General features: G+C 37.4%; 1 protein-coding gene across 1 annotated transcript; it reads left to right on the top strand.

The window, feature by feature from the left end:
• Positions 1-7,701: 7,701 nt before the first annotated feature.
• LOC116638683 (olfactory receptor 1440-like) lies at positions 7,702-8,863 on the top strand. The gene is given in 4 exon segments (XM_032414783.1): positions 7,702-7,801; positions 8,018-8,233; positions 8,236-8,769; positions 8,772-8,863. Coding segments are annotated over 4 exon segments (942 nt in total).
• Positions 8,864-14,020: the final 5,157 nt, after the last annotated feature.

The raw sequence follows: 14,020 nt of genomic DNA, 5'->3' as shown, positions 1-14,020 counted from the left end.
AGGTGGTTCATTTCGTTTGTCAAATTTATGTGTGTTGACTTTTTCATAGTATTCTTTAATGTCTTTTCAACGTCTGCAGCTCTTATTATTTATTTCCTTCTGCTTGCTTGAGTTGTATTTTGTTCTTTTTTTTCTGTGTATCTTGATTGGGAGCTGAATTTGTTGATTTGAGATTTCTCCTCTTTTCTAATGTAAGCATTTCATGCTCTCTACATGGTTTCCACCGACACCGTGGTGGTGTTACTTTTGTTACTGGCCAGTAGGTATGGAGGTCCTGGTTCCCTACTTTGCCTTCTCTGACATCACCTCAGCAAGGATGTTGGGTGCTGTGTTATAACTGAATGTGTGCAGGTCTGTACTCCCCATTTGGTCTTTGCTGGCTTGGGTGTGGGTGGGGCCACACAGTGCTCCCGATGGCTAGAGTTGAGTGTTTACTATGTAAATGTTTTCTGATTGCTGGGCTGCCCCTTTTCTGGCCTGTTGCCTAGAGAGCTATGGTAGGGCTATTTTGTCTGTCAGGTTGCTGTCTTCTCCCAGTCCAGGCCTGGAATAGATGAGGCAAAAAGAAAACCAGGGAGCTCATTATTGTGTCATTCCTGGTGTCTCAAGGTCCCTTGCCAGTCTGCTTTCTTCTCTCCATCTTACAGAGTCCTTTTGTTTGTATGTATGTACTGTCCAGGGTTCAGTTACACACAGTGGGAGGAATAGGGATAAGTATGTTTAGTCCATCTTCTCAGAAGCCAGTCCTTCCTTAAATTTTAACTGACTGGTTTTCATTTTGTCTTTATAGAAGTATTTGAAGGGATGTTCAATCTGATGAAAAATAAGAGACATAAAGTGAGTTAGCTTTCTCCTTCACTAGGTAAAACCTCTTATGTTTTATGCATAAGAGTCTAATCAGTGATAAAAGAATAAAATTATTCTGTCCTTTCAACAATCTTAAAACAACAACAACAACCACCAACTTCTCTTGATCCAACTTGCTCTGCCTGCCACGGCCTCATTTCTCTGCTCCCTTTCCAGTAAAACTTCTTGGAAAACCATCTCTACTATTACCAGCTCTCTCCTTGAACCACTCTTTTCAGACCATCAGCCCATGATTTCATGGAGACTACACCTGTAAGGTTCCCAGTGATGCCCACATTGCAAAGTCCAGTAATCAATCCTTGTTTCATTTGGCCCAGCTGACCACTCCCTCCTCTTGGACACACTGTCCTCACTTGGCTTCTAGTCCTTACCGCCTACACTGCTGACTCTTCCTGTCGTTCTTGACCTCTTCAGAGCAGCCTAAATCTAGGCTCAATCCTTGGCCCTTTACTTTCTCTTTCCACATTCATTCCCTCAATGATTTCATTCAGCTTTTAGCATCACCCAGATGCTGACAACTCTCAGTGTAAATGTTTAGCAGAAACCCCTCTCCTAAGCTCCATATTTCTGTATCAAACCACCTAGTCAGTATTTGTATTTAGATGTCTATAGACCTTTCTTACACATGTCTAAAAGTGAACTGTTGATTCTTCTCTACCACCATCTACATCTGCTCCTCCTCCCCTTTTCCCCACTTTAATTAATGACAACTCTATTCTTCCAGATGCGCAGGCCAAAAACCTTGAGATCATTCCCAAATCCCTTTGTTTTTTCATGATCTGAATCTAATCTAATCTATAAGAAATTATTTGGGGTCAATTATTAAAATATATCCGGGATCTGACCACTTCTCACCACTTCTGCTTCTACCCTGGGATGAGTCACCATCAATTCTCACTTGGATTTTAGCAGTAGCCTTTAAGTTAATCTCTGTCTCTTATTCACTTTGTCCCAGCCACACATACGATCTTTGAACACCTCAGCTATTCCCAACCTTGGGGTCTTTTCATAGATTGTTCCTACTGCTGAGTATGCTCTTCCCTGTTATATACACCTCCCTCAGCAACTTCAAGCTTTTACTCCACTGTGAGTTCTCACTGACCCCTACCCTGACCCCTGATTTGAACTGCAACCTGTTCTCCCTCTCCCCAACACTCTGACACCCCTCACCCTGTTCAACTCATTGCCACTGCACTCAATCATCTTCAAACTATAAAACATATTTATTTTTATTGTTTATCATCTGCTCGCCTATTTTGCTGTGAGAATTAAATGAGTTAATTTATACATGAGATCCTTTAATAGTATTGAATATAATTTAATTTTAATGACACCTAGTTTGTGCTGAGTAAATGTTAGCTCTTATTAATATCTGATGTTATACTACAGAGTATTTTCAAAGATCTCACATTAATACTTCTTCTCTACTCACTGAAAAAAAGAAACTTAATCAGGGTTAGATTAGTACCTGGAATATATCAAAGTCTACGTGCATTTTCTATACTGATCATGATGATAGTGATTATTCTCTAAGTGAATAAGACAAGCAATCATGGAGTGAAAAAACTCAGACATCAGGAAGTTTCCAGAAAGACGAAATATGATTACTGTGTAGGATGGAGCTAGTAAATGGACAATTAGTAAAATATTAGTAAAATGTAATGAATTACACTGCATTGCATATATTTGTGTTTAAAATTATTTTTAAATAATATTTTCTTAAAATATTTTATAATATTTCCTAAAAAGACCTTTCTTAAAAAAGGTATTACATCAAAAGGTATTGTTTTTATTTTTTATTTATTTATTTATTTTATTATGTTCTGTTAATCACCATACATTATATCATTAGTTTTTGATGTAGTGTTCCATGATCCATTGTTTGTGCATAACACCCAGTGATCCATGCAGAACGTGCTCTTTTAATACCCATCACCAGGCTAACCCATCCTCCCACCCCCCTCCCCTCTAGAACCCTCAGTTTGTTTCTCAGAGTCCATAGTCTCATCGTTCGTCTCCCCCTCCGATTTCCCCCCCTTCATTCTTCCCTTCCTGCTATCTTCTTCTTTTTTTTTTTTTTTAACATATAATGTATATTTGTTTCAGAGGTACAGGTCTGTGATTCATCAGTCTTACACAATTCACAGCGCTCACCATAGCACATACCCTCCCCAATGTCCATCACCCAGCCACCCCATCCCTCCCACGCCCCACCACTCCAGCAACCCTCAGTTTGTTTCAAAAGGTATTGTTTTTATGACTTGGCTTGTTGCCAAAAAGAGATATTTATAAATCTTAGGAAAATAGCATGTTTTAAAATATTTAAATATTGGAGAAATACATTAATATTTTTGGTTTGATGAACATTTAGGATTAGGCATAATTTGGATGTTTATGACCTATTGTGAGTTTTTGGATAATTACTCTTATGAAGTTTATTAGGGTAGGAGCATTAATATATTATATATCCTATATTATATATAGGAGCATTATATATTACTTTTTAACTCTTTAGTTTTTTGTTGTTTGTATATTTGATTTTGAAACAAAACAAATGTATTCAGGTAAAATGGAGATCACAGTGTATTTACCTTTTTGCTAACTGGTTTAGATTGCAAATGGTGGCTTAGATCTATTACACACAAAAGTGAATATAAAAAACCTACTGATGATCAGTGTTATAAGCAGTTGCTAGTACATTATCAACTAACTCTACTGCTTCTTGATATACTAAATCTCCTTACAGACTTCTAAGTGGTAAAATATGTTGGATTCTTCCATTTTAGGAGCCAAGAGAAATCCATTAGTTGGGTTCTGTCTATTCTAAAGAAACTGTTTCATTTTCCTCCTGATTGAAGACACACTTTAATTTGTTGCTTGAAGAATGTAATTTCCCTTTCTAGGGAGCAAATACTTTCTCTACACTGTTCCAGAAGAGGTAATTGAATAAGTTACAATTCCACAAATATTTAATGCATACCTACGTTGTTTGGTTCAGCCAATGAACCAAGCCTAGGTGTGGTATATTATTACATTAATGGACACCAATGAATCACATCTCCTTATATCCATATCCTTGTATATAACCCTTGTATCAAACCTTACACATTGATTCTTTGCTTGGCCACGTAACTTGCTTTTGCCAATGAAAGATCTTCACATATGATGCAAGCAGAGGACTGATGAGCACTTGTCACTGGGGCTGGCTCTCTTGGAACCCTGCGATCACACTTAGAAGAATCTAGGATTCTCTCATGTGGAGAGAGAATCTCAGCACCTCCCAGTCATTTAAGCCATCACAGGTGAAGCCCAAAACAAGGGAGTGAGGGCATCTTAGACCATCCAGCCCCATTCAAGCCACCAGAAGAATGCAGCCACATCTGGGATCCAAGTGAGGTCAATAGACAAACTAGTCAACCAAGAGAAATATGAGCAATGATAAATCATTGGTGTTTTAAGCCAATAAGTTTGGTTTGTTACGTAGCCATTCATAACTGATATATTAGGTGTTAAATATTTATTCTTAGCCAAAAGCATAGGCTAAGGTCTAGTGGAAAAGCACATGGAAATAAAATAAAAACCATGAAATTCTCACTCTACTAGAAAATATAAGTGCAGTGGGAGTTTAGAAGAAGGAATTCAAATTCAAAAGAGGGAAAGCTTTCCAGAGTAATGCTTTCCTTTATACATTGTGTATTTCCCTGTTCATACTAAATCACCTATTTTCTTTGTCTGCCTTTCTGAAAATGTATGAAGATCTATAATGAATTGTCCCAGGAGCCATTTGAAATACTTATTTAATCTTCCTTCTACTGCTTCCCAAATGATAGTCTTGGTGCCTTACAGATGTTAGATATTCAGTGAACATCAAATTATTTTCTGAGCCACAGAGAAACATTCTCTGTGGCTCATAAATAGTGATTTAATTGAGCTTTATTATTAAAGAGAAATAAATGTAAAAAATTTAGCTCATGGGATATAAAATTTTATTTGGGAAATATAACATTGTATTAAGGGAGAAAGGTAGAAAGCAAGAGCAGAAGAATGACTGTTTCTTGGTACCATGTACTCTTCCCTTGGGTTGTAAACATATAAATAATTTATTACTGCTGTTTGTTTGTTCTCCAAAAGTTTACAAATGGTGTTTACATGTAGAGCAACTGCTCACCTGCCTTTATTTTCAAACTTCTAAGTCTATTTTTACATAAGTTTTATTTTTGCATGGAATTCTTAAAATGTGTCTGCAGTTAATTTCTTTTTTTTTATTATGTTCAGTTAGCCGGCATATAGTACATCATTAGTTTTTGATGTCATGTTCAATGATGCATTAGTTGCGTATAACACCCAGTGCTCATCACAACATGTGCCCTCTTTATTACCCATCACCCGATTACCCCATCCCGCTGCCCCCTCCCCTCTGTAACTCTCAGTTTGTTTCCCATTTCTTCCCATTCAGTTTTCCCTCCCTTCCCCTGTGGTCCTCCACGCAGTTAATTTCCATAGTAAAATATTCCAGAAGAATGGTAAGATTGCCCCTTCAAGGTTCAGTATATTTACTGTTCTTGATGTCATCCATTTGACATCATAGGTGATAAGATTGCAAGGTCTGCCTGGCATTTCATATGCCTGAAGGAAAGTAAGGGAGCAGCATTTATCCTGCTATTTTGGGCTCTTTTTTTCTAATCATGGCCAATGATCTTGAGTGTTGTATGTTTGGTTTTGAATGAACAATGGGAAGTGAAAACCAACAACACAAGGAAAAAAAGTAAAAATAACTTTAGGAATCAATATGAGATATACTCTCTGTTTTCCAGTTATATAATCTTTCTCTACTATTGGGTGTTTTAATCATCATCTTTATCTAAATACTTTATTTCATTTTCCCTCATCAGTAAACAAGAAAAAGTATATTGTAATATATATTTTACTGTTTCTGTCTCATCATTAAAAACACTTTTTATTTAAAATATGCCAATAATATAAAAGGATACAAACAAGTCAACTTTGCTGAAAGCATTTCCTGTAATTTCAAAAATAACAAGATTTCAGGATGGCCGGGTCACAGGTACCTTCAAAACAGACATGACAAAATATAGCACAGAAATACCACAGCAACTAGTGTTTCCAAAGAAACCTTTTCTAAATTTCTTGAAATATAAATTCATTATGAATTTAGCTGATGGAATCTTTCTATTTCTACTGAAGGATGTTCTAAGCATATAAACCTATGATTCAGATTTTACTATGGAAACATAGTCTGGATCTTGTGGTCTCATCAGGGACACTGATAGATAATATTGAGTCAGGACAGTTTTCCCTTCCAGGTAGTTAAATAATCCTCTTCTTTGGGTATTTAAAATCAGATTAATAATATCAGAATAATGGATCACTTTTCGTTGTGTTTTTCTGCCAAAATTACTACTCCCCTCAAGCATAGTAGAGTCCCTGTGATACAAGGATAATTGCCACAATGATCTCATTTTACAGATGGGGAAACTGAAGACACAGAGAAGTCATAGCAATGTAGGGACAGAGCTTGGAATCTCATATACGTCACTAGAGCCAGGTGCTTTGGTCCAGATTGGCAGTCATAATATTACAATATTTATAAGAACTTTTAGTGTTATCTCTTCTATAACTTAATTCAACAGCTTCACAGAAAGAAAACTTCTTTCTCCCCCAAATTAATGTAATAATAAAATGCAATAAGAATTCCATTTTATTTGTATGATGAGTTCAACATAAAGATCTTCTGAAGACAAATGAGAATAAGAACCATTAAAACAATCTCAGTGAAAAAATGAGGGAACTTTTTTCTTACCAGTTATCAAAAGGTTCTATAATTTATTAATAAAAATGATTGTAAGTCATTAGAAAATGTGCAGGACTAGACAGATGGCACATGGACTGACAGATTAAATAAAAATTGAGCAGAATAGGAAATCTATTAAAAATTTTTCAAAAAGGTGACTTTAATCAGTGGAGAAATCATTCAATTAATTGTGCTGAGACAAGTGGCAATCAGTTTGGAATGCCAAAATCAAAGTCATCTCAGATTTATTCCTTGCATTATACGCTAAAATATTCAAGAAAATTTAAATGTAAATATAAAAATACAAAGAACAAAAAATATAGGAAAAAGTATTTTTGGGTTGTGCAAAGAAATCTTTTTCAGTAAAACCAAAGCCAGGAATCATATATATCACAGAAGATTGACTACCTAAAAATAAAAGTAATCTGTATAGCAAAATACAACATAAACAATATTGATGATAATAAAGTTGGAAAAGAATTAGCAACATGTATGAGGGACAAAGTTACCATTCTGGGTATGTAAAGAGCTCCTACAAATTAATAATGAACAGCCAATTAGACAAATAGGCAAAAAATGTATATGAGCAAATCAGTAAAGTAAATGTAAAATTAAAAACAATGAAATAATTTTTTCATCTAAGATCACCAAGAACTAAAGTTGAATAATTATGGGTAGTGTTGACAATAGAACGGCCAGGAATATTGTCATAAAATCTTGATACTTGTGTAAATTGGTACCAACTTTTAGAAACAATTTGGTAACATTTTGTGTGTGTGTGTGTGTGTGTGTGTGTGTGTAGAAATATTTGCAAGAATGTATTCCAAACTATTAAGAGTAGTTGTGAAATGGGCTCTCTGATGGTTTTTAAAAAAAATTTTATGTTAAAAAAGTTGTCTCGACTGTGGATAACTTTTTGTTCAAATAATGAAACCATATTCAAAACAAGTAAGTTTTATAATATTGAGATAGTCAATCATTAACCCAGGGACCTTTCTGCAGATTGAAGATACTTCAAGACAATGGCTGGAGGAAGGAACAATACAATAGTCATCAGATTCATCCTTTTAGGATTCTCAGATTATCCCAAGCTCAAGATTGTTCTTTTTGCAGTATTCTTGGGTTCTTCTTTCTTTCTTTTTCTTTTATTTTTTTAAAGATTTTATTTATTTATTTGACAGAGAGAGACATAGTGAGAGAGGGAACACAAGCAGGGGGAGTAGGAGAGGGAGAAGCAGGCTTCCCCGCGGAGCAGGGAGCCCGATGTGGGGCTCGATCCCAGGACCCTGGGATCACGACCTGAGCCGAAGGCAGACGCTTAACGACTGAGCCACCCAGGCGCCCCGGGTTCTTATTTCTTGACAGTGGCCTGGAACCTGGGCCTCATCATCCTGATTAGGATGGACTCTTACCTACATACACCCATGTACTTCCTCCTCAGCAATTTATCCTTCTTAGATTTTTGCTATGTTACCTCCACAACCCCCAAAATGCTCTCAGACTTCTTCCAGAAGCCTAAGTCCATCTCATTTTTGGGGTGCACTATGCAGTACTTCTTTTCTCTAGCCTGGGTCTGACTGAGTGCTGTCTCCTGGCAGCCATGGCTTATGACCGATATGCTGCCATTTGTAATCCTCTGCTCTACACTGCCATTATGTCACCCACCCTCTGTGTCCAGATGATGGTTGGAGCCTATATAACTGGCCTCTTTGGTTCATTGATCCAACTGTGTGCTTTACTTCAGCTCAATTTCTGTGGGCCAGGTGTTATCAACCACTTCTGTGATCTGCCTCAATTATTAGTCCTATCCTGCTCTGAAACCTTTTTCCTAAAAGTCATGAAATTTGTGATAGCAGTGATTTTTGGTGTGATATCTGTCTTTGCCATCATGATATCTTATATCGTTGCCACCATCCTGAAGATCAGCTCTGGTGAAGGCAAGTCCAAGGCTTTCAACACCTATACTTCTCACCTGATAGCAGTGATCTGTTTTTTTGGATCAGGACTCTTTGTCTATATGCACCCCAGCACTGATAATTCTCTGGGCCATGACAAGATGGCATCAGTCTTCTATACAGTGGTGATCCCTATGTGAATCCTTTGATTTACAGCTTGAGGAACAAGGAAATCAAAGATGCCCTTAAGAGGTGTAAGAAGAGAGCATTTTCCCATTGTCACAGTTAAAGGTCTGGTAGGCTGGTGGCCCTGGTGATTGAAAGTTTCAAGACTATGCAAGGGAAATGCATTTAACTTTATTCAACCCTACTGACCCTCTGGCGGGATTGCAAATGAGTCAACCCATCTAAATCCAGGACTGGCTCAGTGCGATGCAAATCCTATGGCTTCTTTGAATCTTGACAGTTAGCTCTACTCTTATATACCAGTAATGACCTCACAAAGCAGTTAATTTATTAATTGTTATATTAATATAAACCTTCAGTTCCTTGGTGTTTGACCCTTACATATTCTTTCAGAACTTCTGCCTGCAGGCTGGAGAGATCAGGGCTGAACACAAGACCAGTAGTCTTTGTCATACACATCACAAGCAGAATCATGACCACTTAGTCCCAGACTTCAAACACTTTGGGTGCCTGAGGAAATTCTAGTTAGTTGAGATGGGGAAATGGAGAGAAGCATTACTTCAGACTGTGACCTAACTTCCCTGAAGGGAGATCTGCCATAGGGAGTTTGGTCTAGAGTTTGTTTTCTGGGTTTTTATTTCTAGAACTCAACATCAATAGCTTGTAAGCGAATGAACACGGGGATTTCCATGGTACTACCCTGATCTGGGAAAGCTAAAATACAAAAGAAAGAAATGATCATTTGGACTCTAAGATAGAGCCCAAATTATTATCTGTTATTATGGCAGACTGGATAGCATAAATGTACCCATCATTGCAAAATGGAAGATATTGGAACAAATGTTTTTAGAAAATATTTTAAGATAGATTTCTGAGCAGGCAAGAAAATAGGAAACCTTCAGAACCCAAATATAAAGTAAAATCAGAAATCCTGGGAGTAAAGGCAGCTCAGACAATGGCTTTCACAGTGGGGGAATCTGCTGAAATCTGAAAGGATCAGTATTTTGACAGGCATGTGGGCTTGGGGAAAGAGAGACCAAGCCTGGGACTGCCTGGGACTTTGATAGGAGACCCAGACATACATATGAGGGTCCAATCGACTGTACTTCAGTGTGAGAGGAAATTAAGAGGAAAAAAAATCCTATTTCATAAAAAGGAAATCTTGACTCTCTCAGGCTTCATGCTGGGTATGGCAAAAAGTAAACTCAGAAATTGTAACCACATGCCCTAGTGGAGGTTTGTGGTCTGAATTCATACTACCTGTGCAGTTCAAGGAATCTTTAGCTGAGAATTTATTTTAAAGTAGTTCCATGTTGGTAGTACCCTCAAGTACCAATCAGAAGCAAATGTAAATCCCCTTTTAAGATTAAGAGAGAATCTTAAACGCAGGTTCAAATAATTTTCCTAAATAACTTTTTAAAGAAAACTGAGTAACACAAATCTCAAAGTACACAAGGAAACGAGACCTAATGAGTGAAAGCCAAGAAGACATGGTCATTCAGACCTATAAAGATATCAGGAATGGTAACTGTTTCAATGCAAATATAAAATAGGTGGACTGATATGTTCAAAAAGAAGGGGAATTAAAAATATCTTTAAAGACCAGCAGAATGAAGTTTCCTGAGGATTTCTGCATCTGGAAGTGTGGTGAATTATAGATACCTAAATGACCCTCCTAACTGAAACAACTGAAATGTTGGATTTGAAATAAAATCATCTTTTAAGTGAATTTCCACTTAATTTAATGAAAAGGAAGACAAGCTAAGCCCCTAAATGAAGTGAAACCAGGAGCCCAGGGAAGTAAACAAGTGTTAAAAATGGCTTTTTTCTTGGAGAATCCTGCTGAATGCTGGAGACCTTAGCTTCTGCTATGTCAACTATGGGTGGTGAAGGCTAGAAGACAAAACTCAGGGTGTGCCCCCAGGTGATTTGGACGGCAACCTGCACATAAAGCCCAGGCAACTATACCCTCAGTGTAAATAAGTGAGAATCCCACAGATTATGCTCAAAAAACAACAAAAAACCCAGTTTATATTAAATAAAGGCATAAACATATATAGAGAGTCAAGCCCCCATAACTGAGAACAAGTAAGGGAAAAAATTGTCCATATTAACAGAACTGAAAATCTTCAGATATTGGAATTATCAGTAAGAGGATAAGGCAATTAGGATTAGCTATGGTGAACCGATTAAATCTCCCCCAGAAGGAAGATATTTGCTCCTCAAAGGGAGAAATACTGAGAACAGGTCTGAGACCTGGCCACTCAGCGCGCTGAAAACAAGGGCATCAAAAGGAGGAGTCCTTACCATTTGCAACAACATGAATGGACCTTGAAGGCGCTATGCTAAGTGAAATAAGTCAGAGAAAAACAAACACTATATGATCTCACTTATATGTCAAATCTAAAAAAAGTAAAAACAAAAAAACCCCAAACTCACATACAGAGATCAGATTGCTGGTATCCAGAGGGAGTGGAATGGAGTGTGGGCAAAATGGGTGAAGTTTATCAAAAGGTATGAACTTCCATTTATCAAATAAATCATAGAGATGTAAAGGACAGCATGGTGATTCTAGTTAATGATACAGTATTGTATATTTGAAAGTTGCTAACAGAGTAGATCTTAAAAGTTCTCATCACACAAAAAAAATTAAGATGGATGTTAACTAGACTTACGGTGATCATTTACCAATAATATATTAACATCGAATCATTATGTTGTATGTCTGAGATTACTATAATGTATGTCAGTTATAATCTCAGAAAAAAAAAAAAAAGCAAAGGGAAGAGGCTTGGTATATTCATGTGGTGGAATATTATTCAGCCATAAAAAGGAATGGAGTAGTGATACATGCTACAACAAGGATGAACCTTGAAAACATCATGCTAAGTGAAAGAGTCCATCACAAAGGACCATATATGGCATGATTCCATTTTAATGAAATCTTCAAAATAGGGAGATCTATAGAGATGGGAAGTGGATTAGTGGTTGCCTAGGGACAAGGGGAGGGGAGTGATTGCTCATGGGTATGGAGTTTATTTTGATGAACATTTTCTAAAATTAGATTGTGGTAATGGTCGCAAAACTCTGTGAATATACTAAAAGCCACTGGATTGCACACTTTAAATGGGTAAATTTTATAATATGTGAAGTATATCTCAATAAAGCTTTAAAAAAAAAAAATGGAGAACTAGGATGGGAAAGTGCATAGGACCAAAGGCGACACTCTTGGGAAGGCACTGTTTCTGTGATGGGTATTTCATAGAGATTTGGTAATGAAAAAGGAAATGAACCGTGGAAATTAAAGGTCTTAAGAAAATTTTAAAAATCAAGTAAAACACAACCCCATCTCCACTCCTAAGTCACCATATGAAACTTCCCTTGTTATACCAACATAAGAGGACAGACTTTTACTAAGAAACATAGTACACTTACAACCGTACTTGATTGCTGCATAGCCCTGCACGGTCTCAGACTCTTAGACCACAGGCTGTGGTAAAACCATGATTGATTAATACTCCCAGGATCCTAGCAATCCCCCTGCCTGTTGTGCTATGGCATGGTACAGATTATCATTCATCAACAAGACACCCTGGACAGCTCCATGCTCTTGGGACAGAACTGAGCCAAGTGAGGAACTGAGAAGGAGGAGGGGGCAGGCCCTTTGATCAGAAGTGGAAATGGAGAGATTCACCATAGGTTTCCTTGAAATAGCCTTTTTTTCTCTTTATGCAATTAAAATATGGCTTGTGCCAATTAGAGTTACATGTGGATTGGCAGGAATATGTTACATGGCTATGAAGATGACCACATTCACCAAAGAATATGAAATGGCAAGTAAACTGGAATAAATTTTGTAATATATGAAGTATATTTCTTACATATGTATCTATTACAATGTGACATTAAAATGTGAAATCCTGTTAAGACTTTCATCAACCAGTAGAGGGAGATCCATCGCAAGAGTATGTAGTGATTGAGAAGTTAACACAGACATGGCCTTAGGCAGATCTGGCTAGTGACAGTGATGATACTGACTTTAGTGTGTGTAACTCTTTGCAGTTTATATCCACAAACATCTGGTCTTCATGACAGCTTGGCTGATAGATGAGGAAGCAGAACTTCAGCTCCACTTGCTGAAGTGACCTAGCAAATGAGCAGCAGATGAAGGACAAGGCATGCATGTTTACCAGCATCACCCAAAGGGACAGAATGTTAACACCTCTCCCAGAGTGGTCCAGACAGGATACTCTTTGTCCCCAGTAGTTGCCACTTTAGTTGGGATTACCCCTTCAAATATCTTGGCATGCATGACTGAGAGAGGCTGAATACATCCATGTCTGTGTCGTGCACAGGAGATAGGAATACTTCTCTTTGATACTTCTCTTCATCCCAAGTACTCACAACTCCCAGTCTCTTCTATGTTTGGATAAAGATAAGAAAATTCTGAGTGTAAGAAAATTCCTCTTTGAACTAAGAAACAAGTTCTTTCCAAGTGACTTCAACCTATTACTTCTCATCTGCAAAAGGGACATTAACTATCCTCCCTCCTTACTTCATTAGATGCAGAAAGAGGTATGTGGAGCTAAACAATGCAATACTTTCTCTTACCGTGTTCAGGAGGAATACAGTAAGCAGAGACCCCAGCTGCACTATAACCCAGCTGCACTGTCCCACCAGACTTCTGAGCCAAGAAGTTGAGATAATATGTCTATTGTTCAAAGCTGCTAAATTCGCGTTAATTCATCATTCCGCAATAGAAAACTGATATCCTCATCGCAAGTTTTAGTTTGCTTCTTTGTAAAGCTACCCCCCCAAACTTTGCAATTGATATTCCAATGAAGCTATTATCTTTTTTAAGAAGTTTCTTTGGTTGTTCAAAGAAGGTTGTCCAAATAGGTTGTCTTATTCAATTCAGGTTATAGTCATTGAACATCTATTTGATGCCAGGCACTGGAACACAAAGATGAATAAGTTAAAATTCTAAAAATCCTCAAAGAGGTATAATACATGTAGATGCATAACTGTTACCTGAGTCAGAAAATGATGGAAGCCACGAAGGAATAACAGGTACAAGCCATGGGAATTTAGGTTAGGGAGAATTGAGTGTCTCAAGAAAGTTCATCTGGAATGGCTGGGGGAATATGATAGGGCTCAGGAAGGATTTCATGCAGCAGTGAATATCTTTGTGGAGTTAGAGACCACATTTAGATAGATGATCTGATCAGCAACCTAAATCTGGGACTAGTCCTAGAAAGAG

The sequence above is a fragment of the Phoca vitulina genome, unplaced genomic scaffold (assembly GCF_004348235.1).
Source record: "Phoca vitulina isolate PV1807 unplaced genomic scaffold, GSC_HSeal_1.0 scaffold16, whole genome shotgun sequence".
NCBI lineage: Eukaryota > Metazoa > Chordata > Mammalia > Carnivora > Phocidae > Phoca > Phoca vitulina.
The sequence above is the reverse complement of the archived record's forward strand: the minus strand, read 5'-3'. Positions and strand labels throughout refer to the sequence as shown.